Source organism: Elephantulus edwardii, unplaced genomic scaffold (genome assembly GCF_000299155.1).
Source record: "Elephantulus edwardii isolate Elephantulus edwardi_28Jun2011 unplaced genomic scaffold, EleEdw1.0 scaffold00426, whole genome shotgun sequence".
In the NCBI taxonomy this organism is placed as follows: Eukaryota; Metazoa; Chordata; class Mammalia; order Macroscelidea; family Macroscelididae; genus Elephantulus; species Elephantulus edwardii.
Genome location: NW_006400176.1, coordinates 652637 through 666696, shown reverse-complemented (window position 1 = coordinate 666696; position 14060 = coordinate 652637). Strand labels below are relative to the sequence as shown.

At 40.3% G+C, this 14060-nt stretch overlaps 1 protein-coding gene across 1 annotated transcript in view; it reads left to right on the top strand.

Annotated features, from left to right (window-relative positions):
* Nucleotides 1-14060, top strand: part of OTUD7A (OTU domain containing 7A) — a 247310-nt gene that overhangs the window by 87761 nt on the left and 145489 nt on the right. The window contains exon 3 of the mRNA XM_006902543.1: nucleotides 1352-1570. Coding sequence (XP_006902605.1) covers nucleotides 1352-1570 — 219 coding nt within the window. The remainder of the gene's footprint in view (nucleotides 1-1351; nucleotides 1571-14060) is intronic.

Here is a 14060-nt window from a genome sequence, read left to right as displayed (position 1 = left end):
TGGGATGGGAGTGTCAGAGACAGTGCGATTGGCACAGGACAGAGCGGAGTTTAGGGCTGTTGTACATAGGGTCGCTATGAGTCGCAGGCAACTCGACGGCACATAACAACTACAACAACATCAATAATACCAGGAGCTAGTTCTTTGAAAGGTCGATAAAATAAAATAAAAATTTAACAAAAGAAAAGAAAGATAAGACACAACTCAAATAAATAATAGAGTTGCCATCACAACAGAACCAGATGAAATTAAATCAGTATGTATTTAATAGCAGCTATACCATTTGCTGTTGCAGGTTGAAGGTAGAAAACCCCTTTTTCAGTGGAAATGAGTCTTCGCTTTTCTGGGTGGCTATGGTTTGCAGCCAGTCCATACTGGGGGTAGAAGACATGCTAATTTGAAATGAAGTTCCTGTGACATACATCAATATACTTAGATTTGAACCATATTTTGATAATACTAATTTTCAAACACATAGTTTCCTGTACAGAGTAAAAGGGAAACTCTACCTTCCTGGAGTCCTTGGGAGATACAAATGGTTAATGGGGTCTATGACTAACTGAAAAGTTGTGAGTTCAATTCCACAAAGCAGCATATCAGAAAAAAGGTCTAATAATATAGTTTCCAAATTCTAGCCACTGAAAACCCTGTGAGGTGGTCTCTCTCAGATTAAGCAAGTGTATCAGGCCATGGGGATGTTAGCCCAGGCCATGGGGATGTTAGCCCAGCAGGTAGAAGGCTTTTGCAGAAAAAAGAACTTCAAGCTGGTAAGGAGAAAACGTGTGTGTGTGTGTGTGTGTGTGTGAGAGAGAGAGAGAGAGAGAGAGCGAGCATGTGCACACATGTACATGCACAAATGTATAAAGTGTGTACAATTGTGCTTGTATGTGTGTGCTCTGTGTATCTGTGTATGTGTCCTTTACATATGTCCTTTTTATGCTTATGGTGTAGAGAGCTCTGGTGGCTTAGAGTTAAGCGATAGTGCTGCAAAAGCAAAGGTTCATAGGTACATAGCTCCAAAGACAATGATGGGCAGTCTTCTCCCATGTGATTAACTGCTTCTGAAAACCCACTAGAAGATCAGCTGTTTCAGTGCCAACTCAATGGCAAAAAACAACATATATCTATGTGCATTAAGTTGTGTGCAGATGTGCTTGCATGTGTATGTGTGTGCATGTGTGCTGTGTGTGTATGCATGTGTATGGTGTTTGGATGTGTGTGCACAGCTATGCAGATGTGTACTTATATTTGATAGTGTGTGTTGTGTGCATGTGCACATGTATGTGTGTGTGTTGAGCTATACCTACAGTCTTGTCAGTCCCTGTGGTTATCTTTCCTTCTTTACCTGCAGAAAAACGACTTTCCCGGGGCATCTCTCATGCCAGCTCAGCCATTGTCTCACTGGCCAGGTCCCATGTGGCAAGTGAATGCAACAACGAGCAGTTTCCCTTGGAAATGCCAATCTACACATTCCAGTTACCAGATCTTAGTGTGTACAGTGAAGACTTCAGGAGCTTCATTGAGCGGGACCTGATTGAGCAGGCGACCATGGTTGCTTTGGAGCAGGCAGGTGAGTGTCCATGGACATCAGATGTAACAGGCTTGCATTCTGCAGACATATTAAGAACTGAAATTGCCTCACTTATCAATGAGTAAGTGAAATGCACTGTGTTCTCCAGCTTGGATTTTGTGCTTTGAGCAGTTTTCAGTTAGGGTTCTGGACACTTGGACCCAATATCCTGCTCCATATGCTCCACTGCTCTATAAATGAATCTGCTCCACTGAAGGTTGGCCAGAAGTAGGTGGCTGTGGCCTTGTAGTGCTGAAATCCCTGAATTTCCCTGCTGCTTTTAGAATTAATTCAGGAATGCCAGTCCATTCCTTACGAGTACCCCATGCTTCTTTACCTAGCTTCTTTCCCTTTTCCTATCCAGTTTTCCTCCATGAGGACAGAATAGAGGGTAAGGAAGGCCAGGAAGTTTGGAAAAGATAGAAGACCTCTGTTACTTCTCATGTATATGAATGAGTTAGGTAAACTCTCTGAGTTGTAGTTTCACAGGCTTTAAAAGTTAGATGAACGATACTCACCTGATATAGCTTTTCTAGAATTAAATGATTCATGTCTTATATACCTGTTATTTGCTACTAAATGATACATATCTTACTTACCTGTTAGTCTCCTTCTCTAACTTTTTATAGTCTCTATGTTGGGGAAATAAAAAACCTGACTTTGCTTTGCCTCCTTTTCCTTAATATTTCGATTAGGAAGACATTCAGAGAACAGGCAGCATTTCTCTTCTTGGGATCCTTGAGAAGATGAAATAATTGGTTCAAACTAAAGCAGCTTCTATAAAATCAGTCCAACTCATGGTGACCTCATGTGTATCAGAGTAGAACTTGATTCTTAGTTTTCAATGGCCAATTTATCTGAAATTGATCCCCAGGCCTGAAATTCTGAAGCACTTATGGGTAGACTTGGCTTACCTATCTTTTAGTCAGCAGAGGAGCACTTTGTGCCATGAGCAGATGAGCCATTTGCAGCACACCAAGATTCCACAGGTTCAAAAATGTCTCTAAAACAGATGTCAGTTCTTCTTGATAAAAAAAAATACCCATGTCCTGATAATCATTTGTGGTATAAAATCTTTGCAAAATTCCAGCAGAATGTCTTCTACAGGAAGATGAGTCTTTAGTTTGGAAGGCACTCAAAATACACAGTGGCCACACAGTGAAATTGAGCATGCCAATTTGCATGAAGAAAGAGGGCTGTGCAACCCTGCTGTTGTACATGGTCATGCCATGACTGGCTTAGAAAACACTTCCTAAAAATCTATACTTACTAAGGGAGTTCTGGTGGCCACTGCACCAGGTACCCAAAGGCACATGGTTTGGATTTGCTCCTTGGGAAGAAGAGGGGCAGTCCTGCTCCTCTACAATTTACAGCTTCTGAAAATCCACTAGAGAGCACATAACAACAATAATAAAATTACTAAGTTGAGATGTTAAATTCAAGAACAGCTCTTTGAATATGTTATGAGGAAGAGGACAGAGACCAACAATAAAAGCAATGCCTGGTTATAGAGGACATCAACCCCACCCTTGTCCATAAGGTCCCATGCTAATTAAAGGTATTTAGAAAGCTTTAGAAAAATAGACCCATCTCTTCCTCAGCAACCTGACTTCAAGGTAAGGTTGGATGAGTATACCAAATTCCTTTCCCTCCTCACAATGAGAACAGGGAAGGGGCACAAATCAAATATGTTTATCTGAGAATGCTTGTGTCTGTCTCCTGTAAGCAGGCAGGGAATTGATGCCTTCATGTCTTCTCTCCTTCCACAGTTGCTTCTGAGGAGACCCCAGTAGGGTTTAGCAATAGTAGAAGGAGGCCTTCCCCCTCATCCAGAAAGCCTCCACTCCATGTAGGGTAGATCACTCTATGGTTATTGTTGAGGACACCACGCAAACCCTGCTAGTATCCAGAAAGGCATGCTGTGTTAAGTGTGGAAAAAATACCCTTTCTAGTAATGTTATGTTTCGAATAGTTGGCAGCAAACTATACCTAGTACTGTTTACTGCCTACATTGAATACTAAAATATAGATATCTGGAAATGTGTGTTGGGGAGCTCTGGTTGCATTGTCCTTAGGGAGATGCAATGCTAACCCAAAGGTTGTACCCCTCTAGTGGTTTGGATCCACCAGTAGGTCCACAGGAGATAAGTGAGATAAGTCTTCTCTCGTGGAATTCACAGCCTCCAAAAACCTGCTTGTGTTCAGCTCTGAGCCAGTTCTACTCAATGACAATGCCTTTGAGTTTTGAAAAATGTGTGATGAGCCAAATGCAATAGCTCAAGCACAGATCCTATTGTGCCTTGTTTCCTGATGATGGAATCTTAGCCAGAGAACTTCCTTCCAGGTGTGGCACTCAGGTGAGTGGGTTCCCTGGGCCCAAAAATACCAAGACCCTTCTCTCAAACCTGATGGTACTTGCAGTGACTGAAAACTCATTGCCATTGCATTGGTTGGAACCAACTCATAGCTGATCCTCCAGCAGGTTTTCTGGAATCTGTAAACCACTTGGGAGGAGATTGACCATGTGTTTCTCAGGGACCCACCGATGGATTTGAACTACTAGAGAGGCAAGGCCTTTGCAGAACAACTCTAGGCCACAAGTACTCTCATACACCTAGTTGTTGTGTACAATTGAGTTTGAACAGACCCATAGCTAGCTTTCCAGTGGGTTTTCAGTGGCAAAATAATCACACAGGATGAGATTTCCTGTTTCCCCACAGAGCAGGTGGTGGATTTGAACTGCATGCCTTCATGTTGGCAGCACCACTACTTACCACTAGGCTACCAGAGCTCCCATATATACCTAACAAGGACAATAATTCATGACAATGCAACAGAGTAGAATTGTGCTTCTTAGAATTTTCAGTGGTTGATATTTTTTTGAAATAACTGTTTGAGTCTTTCTTACAAGATACCTTCGGGTGGACTAGACCCACCAGTCTTTCAGTTAGCAGCCAAGCCTGATAAGCATTTACATCACCTACAGACTCCAGAGATTACAAGTAGTACTATATAGCATACAGAGTCAAGCAACAATGTATTTAATAGCATTATAAATCCAGTTGAATCAAATTTCAGCTTTCATCTCCCATATTTTCTGTGTTATCTCTGTCACAGGGTCTAGGGTGGAGGTTTCTCTTTCTTTGGACTATACAAAATTCAGTGACATCAATCCAAAAAGTGGTTTGCTCAGTCATACCTTTCCCAAGACTTAGCTGGTCCACAGTCCACACAAGAGGCTTGACACCACTTTCTCTGCCCACCATGGCAGGGCTAGTCCGTTTTCTTCCCAGTTTCCCTAAACCCATAGAGAGCCCAGTCTGTTTAAGGAGACACTCTACCTGCGTAAGGGTGATCTCTGGGTGATTCAGATGGTTAAGCACTCAGCGATTAACCTAAAGTCTGAAGGTTTTAACCTGCCAGGGGAAACCCGCCCTAATGAACTACATTCAAAAAGGCAGCAGCCTTTGAAAACTTATAGAACTCCTGTGACACACAGTCGACTCAGTGTGCTGTGGGTACTGGTCTGTGCCTGAGTGGGTGCTAGCCTTGAACTCCTGCAGAAACCACAGATGGAAAAAGTCTAGTTCTCTCTACATCTTCAAACCATGGAAGGTGCAGCCCCTACCTTTACCTCATGACAGCTTCAGGGGCAGCAGAACCCCAAAACTTTAGGACATAAAACTTGTCATGTTTCATGAAAGAGAAGGGTTAAAAACCTTTCATTTTTTTCATGGCTAGCCATCCATTAAGAATAAAGGAAATCATTAATGTTTCATTTTGGTCATCCTCCTACATTAACATCTAAGAAATTCCAGACTTCTGGGATGTCAATCAGCAGCTTATGTGTCATCCAGAAGCACCTGCAAAAGGGACAATGAGAAAAATTCAAGATGTAGGTGGGTCAAAGGGAAAAAATGTTTATGTAGGACAATCATAACTGTATCCATGTTGTTGTTGATATATGCTGTCGAGTCACTTGTAACTTATAGCGACCCTGTGTACAACAGCTCTGAACTCTGCTCTATCCTGAGCCAACCTTATTGTCTCTGACACACCTACCCCCATTACCCTAGTCACTTTATCCATAGAAGATTAATATAGATGGTAGGCAATATTTCTATTTAGTTGTGCTGCTAAGTCTTATTTCATGTGTGAATACGGAATTAAAGTGAACCTGCCCCGAGAAGGTAGGGAAGTCCTGCGGACTGTGGAATCAGCCTGGCCTATATGTAAAGCCAAGATCAGCTGTGAGAATGTGGCTGAGTTACGAGGACAGCTTGATTTGCTAACTTACATCATAAAGTCAAACCATGACAGATTAATCCAAGAAACAGATATTATTCTCCTACTAAATTCTCAGTCCTATCCAGGTGCTTGAACTGAAGCCACAAATCACATAGGTTAATTCCCTACTTTCAGGGGCAGTAAAGCATAAGCAAATAGGCCAAAGATATAAAGTAGGTGGCAGACGCTGCTGTCAAAGTAAGGCTATACAGTGTGTGGGCTGGCTTGTCAAGTCAAACCTCTTGAAGATGATACCATAGGGAAAGAATTTGGAGGCACTGGAGATGCCTAAGATGCCATTCCTGACAAAGGGAGCAGTGAGTTCAAAGGTAAAGCACATTGCTCCATTAGCAGTTGATGCAAGGGTGGAAAAAATTGTAAATGAAGGCAGAGTAGTGGCAATCAGGGGCCCAGTGAGCCATATTGAGTCCCTTGGAATTAATTGTAGCCAAATGAGCCGATTCTAGAGGGGTTTTCACGTGAAGTGACATGTTTTGGTTCATAGTCTTCTACTGTGGACTATAGGAGCAAAGAGAAGCAGCAGGAGAGCAAAAGACGACTTGGCTGCTCTAGCCCAGGAAGGCAGTGGGGTCTCAGATGTGGTCGTAGTGGAAATAAGGAAAAGTAAAGATAAAAAAAGCCAGTATCGATTTTGAAGGAAGACTCTCAGGACTTGCTGGTAGATTGGAGGTAGTCTGTAATGGAAAGAGAAGAGTCAAGGCTGACCTAAACTGGGCAGCTAATAGTACTGTTTGGAGACATGGACTCCTCCTGGAGGTTGAAGAACCAAGGAAGATTCCAGAAACAATAGGCTATGTTGAGATTCTGATGACACTTGTATAGTTGGCAACTAGTGGAACTTGAATGTCCTGAGTTAGGCAGGAGTCTTAAATCAAGTCCTTCTAAATCTGTGTCTTTAAGCCTAAACATATGGATTTGGGAATTAACAGTATATTGTGAAATCCATGAGATCAGATGAGCTCATCCAGAGTGTTCCCGTTATGCCACTGACACAGCTCCTGCAAGTTACTGTACGGAAGTCTAGAACATGGGTAGTGAGAATGCAAGGAGTTCTTTTTTGTAGTCAATTGTGAAGAAAACAGACAGAGTACAATATCCGGAGCACTTTATTGAAGATCTGGGAGAGCCTTAAGAATTTATCTAAAAAACTATGTCCTTGTCTAAGAGTGGTCATTAGTTTTTATAGTTGAGTTAGGTGTTACAGTTTTTAGTAAACAAATAGCTTGTGATATAGTTTACATGTGACTAGAAAGACATCTTCAAAGAGATAAAAGCTAATTCAATTACATATAACTTGAGAAACATTTTCAAAGATATAAATGTTAATTCAATTACATGTTGAGAAAAACATCTTCAAAAAGATAAATGCTGATTCAATTATATATAACTGTAAAAACCATGTTCTAAGTGGTAAGTGTTAATCCAGAAAAGAATTACATACAACTGGAAAAAAATTTCAGAGAGGTAAATACTAATCCAGGAAAGATGTATTTTCTCTCCTGGTAAACAGTTTAAAATACTTTTCATGACTAGAGGAAAAAAATATGTATAATTCTAGGGCAAACAACTAGGCAAGTGATGTCAGTTTACAATTATGCCATATGTTTAAATAATCTCGAGTTTATTAATACCACCCTGTCAGTGAGAGAATGTGATGAGCACATAAAGTCCTGCAGGACTAATCCCTCAAGAATAAATGGGCCCAGCAGAGAAGACAGAAAAGGCTTGGCCTGGGAAAACCAAGTGTGGAAACCCAATGATTGGTGATGGCCCAGAAACCCAGGGAAGATGATATTTCAAGAGAGGAGAAAGCAATTGAGATAACACTTCTAATAAATCAATAAATTTAGTAAGCCCCAGTGGCCTAGTGGTAAGAAATTGTGCTGTAATCCCAAAGGCATGTGATTCAAGTCCACCAGCTACTCCACGGGAGAAGGTAGAGCAGTCAGCTTCTGTGCAATTTACAAACCTGCTATGGGTCAGCTGTAGGTTGGTTCTGATCCAAAGTTATGCAGCAGCAGCATGCACACTAGGAATTGGCCATCAGTTATGACAATGTTGAGATTGTAAAAAATGAAGTAGGCATAGAAGCTACAGTGGGCTTATGCAGGAAAGGGGTCAATATGTAATTTTTCTTTCCCCTTCCTTATTAGTTAACCACAGGCTACGCTGATTTACAGACTAACCACACTCCCCTTAGTCTTCTGTGACAAGTTTCCCCTCTGTTTTCTGAGGATTTCCTTGGGCTTCTAACTGCATGGGAAATAATTTCTCACATTGCTAATTGCCAGATTGATTTTCTCGGGCCCTTTGTCTTTTGAAATTGTCTCCACCTGTTAGTCACCCAAAAAGAATCCTTTAGTCTGAGACTTTGTATGGAAAGGCTGGAAGTGGGATGGTCTCTTCAAGGGCATGTTATGACACCCGGCAGCCCTGAGCACAGGGTGTAGGGTAAGCTTTGAATGGCTGGGTTCTGGGTTCCAGTCTCAGTATCACACTTGTTGCAATATGGCCTTTATGGGCTTTGAATGTCTTATCTGTGAATAGAAGTAAGTAAATGAATGGAGATAAAGGTACTTGATAAAGAGCAAAAACTCAATAAATAGGTGCCCTTGTTTATAGTTTGTTAGTTATTTCCCCAGAAAATGATAGTTACTTCTTAATGAGAACATATATACTATCAGAGTAGTAAGTTTTTATAGACCTGTGGTGGTAAGGTCTCACCTCTCTGGTGGTTCAAACCCAACAGTAGCTCTGTGGGAAGAAGATGGGCAGTCTCCTGCTGTACCACATACAGCCTGTGAAACCCTGCTGGATGGTCAGCTATGAGTTCAGCAGGCATTATCAGTATATTAATATTATGAACACTTACCAGTCCTGACATGTGCTAAACCCTACTATTACTATAGGGAATGACCAGGGTAAGAAACAGATGATCCTAGCCCCTAAGGTACTCTGGGTCCATAAAAGAGACAACACCACAATTCAGTCTCAGGAACATGCATCAGTGCTTTTGGATGGCACAGCAATGCCATTGGAGAGGAAGGATCACTGTCCTGGGAGCGGGAGAGAGAAGCTGCAGAAGGGCAGTGACATTAAAAAGAATGATAGGTGTTATGCATGTCAACAACAGCAGAAAAAAAATTTGAAAAAGGAATGATAGAGACACATATAGAAAAAGCATTCCTTCTTCCTCCTCTTCACATCTTTTCTCTCCTGTAAGTGTTTTAGCAAGTAAAGAGGGAAAAGGCATTTATGTTCGTTTATGCAGTAGCCATCTGTTACCAAGCTCAAGTTAATTGGCCCCATTATCATGTATGAGTCAGAAGAATGCTTTGAAAAGTCAGAATCAGTGACTAATAATTTCTCAATCATAATGATAACATAATGATTTCCTTCTTTGCAGGAATTAGTTTTTAAAATATAGGCAGTATCTGGGTTAGGAATGAGAGTCATTCTTAAGCTTATCTTTAAGTCAAATTTGTATACAAATCTAAATAAATAAGTCTGATGCCAATCAGATTTTCGTCTTAGTATATAATACATTTTGGTTCCCTGGCTTCTTAGAGAAGAGACCTTTTGATATGAGTGGCAGCCTCATGTCTTCATCTTATCAGAGGCAAGGGTGTTCACATAACGCATAAAGGGAAATGCTATTTGATTGCAAGATGGTTGCAGTGGAGAGTGCAGTATAAAGAGCTGGAGGAATAGCAAGCTGCATAGAAATGGGCCACTAGAGAGATCTTTACACCGCACAGAGACTGACCAACATAGTATGATGTGGACAGTAGGAATTTGAATCAGAACTTTTGTTGGAACAATTAGTTTTGGAGCTACAGCAACATAGAGCCATACTGCGAGTCTGGCCAAAGCTGGAAGCTGCCAACCAAGCTGCTGTGGGATCCATCCCCAGGAGAAAGAAGGTTAGCAGGAAATTAACTGAGTTCTCTTAAGCCTCATTAAGAGTGAGTGGGTCTTTTGGAATTTGACTGAGTTTTCTTGTGCCCTCACTGACTGCCCACAATCAGGTGGGCCAGTAGGAACCTGACTTGGTTTTCTTGGGCACTGCTGATTGCCTGGGAGAGTGCGCAAGGGTGAGTGGGCTGATGGGAATTTGACTAAACTTTGGAGGACACCACAGACCGACCAGAGGTGAGTGGGTGAGTGGGAACTTGACTAAGTCTTCCTGGATCCCGCTGGACCCAGAACCCTGTTGGGGCAGGGCCCAATGCATGAGAGCACCTGGGTAAGAGCTCCTGGGCAGGGACCGCTAGGTGGGAGACAGACAGCTGGAATTTCAGTAGGGACCACACTTGTGAGCACACCCGGACAGCTAAGGTCTCAGTGAGGTCCCGCAAGTGGTTTATCTACACCTGTGGTCACCCTATCTAATGCCTGCAGCACCCCCATTCAGCTCCACATATGTGCCTACATGTCCACTCAACCAACTTGCCTTTAATCCGGAGCACCTTAATCTGACTTGCCTACAAGAGACTTCTCGCACAGGCTCTGAACTGAACTTTCCCATGAGTCACAAGTTCAGAGAAAAACACAAGTGGGATGGCTGCCCAACTGATTTCTAGAGCATTGTCTTCAGATAAGTGTCTCAAAGAAAGCAAGCTATCCCACACACTACACAAGTACAAAGCAATATGTCACCCCCAAACGATGACACAGTATCAATGGAGCTAGAAAGTATACTGGAACTTTCTGACAAAGAATTTAAAAGAAAAATGATTGAATATTTTCAATGGATGAAAGACAAACTTGAAGAATTACAGAACACTGTAAGCAAAAAAACAGGAGGAGCTAAAAAAAAATCCAGAACAATGCATCTAAAAAAACCCCCAAAAAACCAACCAACCAACAAAAAAAACAAACAAACCCCAAGGCATTAACAGCACTGGAAAAACAAGAAACCAAGATCCAAAATATGAGGTCCAATGTTTCAGATGCTGTCAACATGATGGAGGGACACATGAGCAGAGGTGAAGAGATGGAAGACAGAACCACTGAAATAGAACCACTGATCTGCTAGAGCAAAAATCAGAATCAAAAAGAAAGAAAAAAGAAGAAAAATCTAAGAATAAGGTGGGACACCGTCAAGAAAAATAACATGTGCATCACTGGAATCCCAGAACAGGAAGAAGCAAGTAAAGGCACTGAAAAATTTGTGGAAGAATTACTAGAGGAAAACTTTCCAGGCATAATGAAGAATGAGAGAATATATATTCAAGAAGCTGAGTAAATACCATATAGAACAGACCCCAAAAGAAAAACACGAAGACATATCATAGTTAAATTTGCCAGACCCAAAATTAAGGAGAGAATTCTGAAAGCAGCGAGGGAAAAACAAAGAGTAACCTATAAGGGAGACCAGATAAGACTGAGTGCCAGTTTCTAAGCAGAAATCATGTGAGCAAGAAGAGAGTGGAAGGACATATATCAAATACTCAAAGAACACAATTATCAACCAAGAATGCTGTACCCTGAAAAAACTATCCATCGAATATGAAGGAGAGTTCAAGAAATTCCCAGAATTAATACTAATCTCCGATAAAATAAATTTCAAAGCAAAAACCATCACAATGGACAAGGAAGGTCACTACATAATGCTTACAGGGTCAATAGAACAAGAGGATAGAACCCTAATAAATATCTATGCAACAAATGAAAGACCTGCAAAATATATAAAACAAAACTACAAAAGGAAATAGATAACACTACTATGGTGCTTGGAGAGTTCAGTACTTCTCTCTCAAGAAAATATAGACACCCAGTCAGAATAGCAAAATTTAACAGAAGAGCAACCAACAAATGCTGACAAGGTTGTGGAGAAACTGGAACCCTGATTCACTGTTGGTGGGAGTGTAAAATGGTGCAACCCCTATGGAAAGCAGTGTGGCACTTTCTCAAAAAGTTGCGAGTAGAGATACCATTTGAGCTAGTGATTCCACTACTGGGAATATACTCCAAAGAGACCATAACTGACATCCAAGCAGATATATGCACACCAATGTTTATTGCAGCTTTGTTCAAAATAGCAAGGAGTTGGAAACAACCTAAGTGCCTATCAACAAATGAATGGATAGAAAAAGTGTGGTATATTCACACAATGGAATACTATGCTGCATTGAAAAACAAGGAACTCATGCAGTATTATAAAAAAAGGGTGACTCTGGAGGACATTATGCTGAGTGAAGTATCTCAATCACAAAAGGACAAATACTGCATGGTGCCACTGTTGTAAAACAGGACTGACCTTGGGGTTGGGGAGAGACTGAGAAATATGGGCTCAGTAATATATACTGCATTGAAACAGAGGAGGGAGAAAACTGTTTAAAAGGGATATCTGATGAGGTATTTTTGACAGGAGTCTAGAGCAAAGGCTACATGGTGGAGTGGATCTGCGGGTAGGGTTTGTAAAACAATGAAAGAATTTTTCTTTTACTTTTCTAAGAGAGTAGCGTACTAGGGGGAAGGGTTGGGAGGGAAGAAAAGTACAACAATGAATGAATAGAAATCCAAAGTCTCTATACATTTTTTACTGAAATTAATAATAAATTTAAATAAAATTTAAAAAAAAAGAAAAGATACAACTACCAGGAAAAAAACTCAACAAAGATGCTCAAGAATTAAGCCACACAATAAACCAACTTAACCTCATAGATATTTATAGGCTAATGTACCCCCCCAAAACACAGTATAACTTTTCCAATGTGCATGGAACATTCTCCACAATAGACCACATTCTAGGTCATAAGGCTAGCATCAACAAATTTAAAAACATAGAAATTGTACAAAGTATCTTCTCAGATCACAACGCCACACAATTAGAAATTAATAACAAGAGGATAAAGGAGGGGGTAAACCCATATATTTGGAAGCTGAGCAACACCTTGCTTGAACATGAGTGGTTACTAGAAGAAAAAAATGAAATTAAAAAGTTTCTTGAAGTAAATGACAATGACGACATCACTTGCCAAAACCTCTGGGAAAGAGCCAAAGTGTAATAAGAGGTCAATTTATAGCAATAAGTAAACATATCAAAAGGCAGGAAAAAATGGCCACTGACTCTTTAACCCAACATCTCCAGCAAATTAAAAAAGAACAAAAAGAGAAACAAAAACCCTCTAAAAAAAATGGAAATTATAAAAATTAGAGCAGAAATAAATGAAATAGAAAACCAAAAAAACAATTGAAACCATCAACCTAACAAGGAGTTGGTTTTTTGAAAAGGCCAATAAAATTGACAAACCACTAGCAAAACTAACAAAGGAAGAGAAGGAAAAGACACAAATAATCTGAATAAGAGATGAAATGGACAACATCACAACAGAACCAACTAAAATAAAAAGGCTAACATTGGAATATTATGAAAAATTATACTCAAATATGAAAATCTAGAGGAAATGGACAAATACTTAGAAATTCACAACCTATTTAAAGTCACACCAACTGAAATTGAACACCTGAACAGACCCGTTACAGAAGAAGAAACTGAAAAATTAATCAGACAATTTCCAGCCAAAAAAAGCCCTGGGCCGAATGGTTTTACAAGTGAATTTTATCAAACATTCAGAGAAAAACTGTCATCAGTCCTACATAAACTATTTCAGAAAATGGAAAAAGATGGAATTCTCCCAGACTCATTCTATGAAGCAAATATATCCTCGATACCAAAGCCAGGAAAAGACACCACCAATGGAAAATGATAGGCCAGTATTTCTCATGAACATTGGTACAAATATCCTGAATAAAATCCTGATCAATAGAATCCAACAATACATAAAAAAATAATTCACCATGACCAAATGAGATTCATAATAGGTATGTAAGGATGGTTCAACATAAGAAAAAGAATCAATGTAATTCATTACCTTAACAAAGCAAAGAACAAGAACCACATGACCCTATCAACAGATGCAGAAGAGGCCTTTTGACAAAATCCAACACCCTTTCCTGATTAAAAAAAATTCAACAAAATAGGAATGGAAGGGAATTTCCTCAACACAGTAAAAAGTATATATGCTTTTTACTGTGTTGAGGAAATGAAGTCTATGGGGGAGAGAATAGTCTAAAAGTATTATATTTTAGGGCATTATTTTTATCATAGGAGTATGCAATGAGGGTTGCAGAGTGGATTATATTTAGGGGTAGGGGGTGGGGTTTGGGAAGGTGC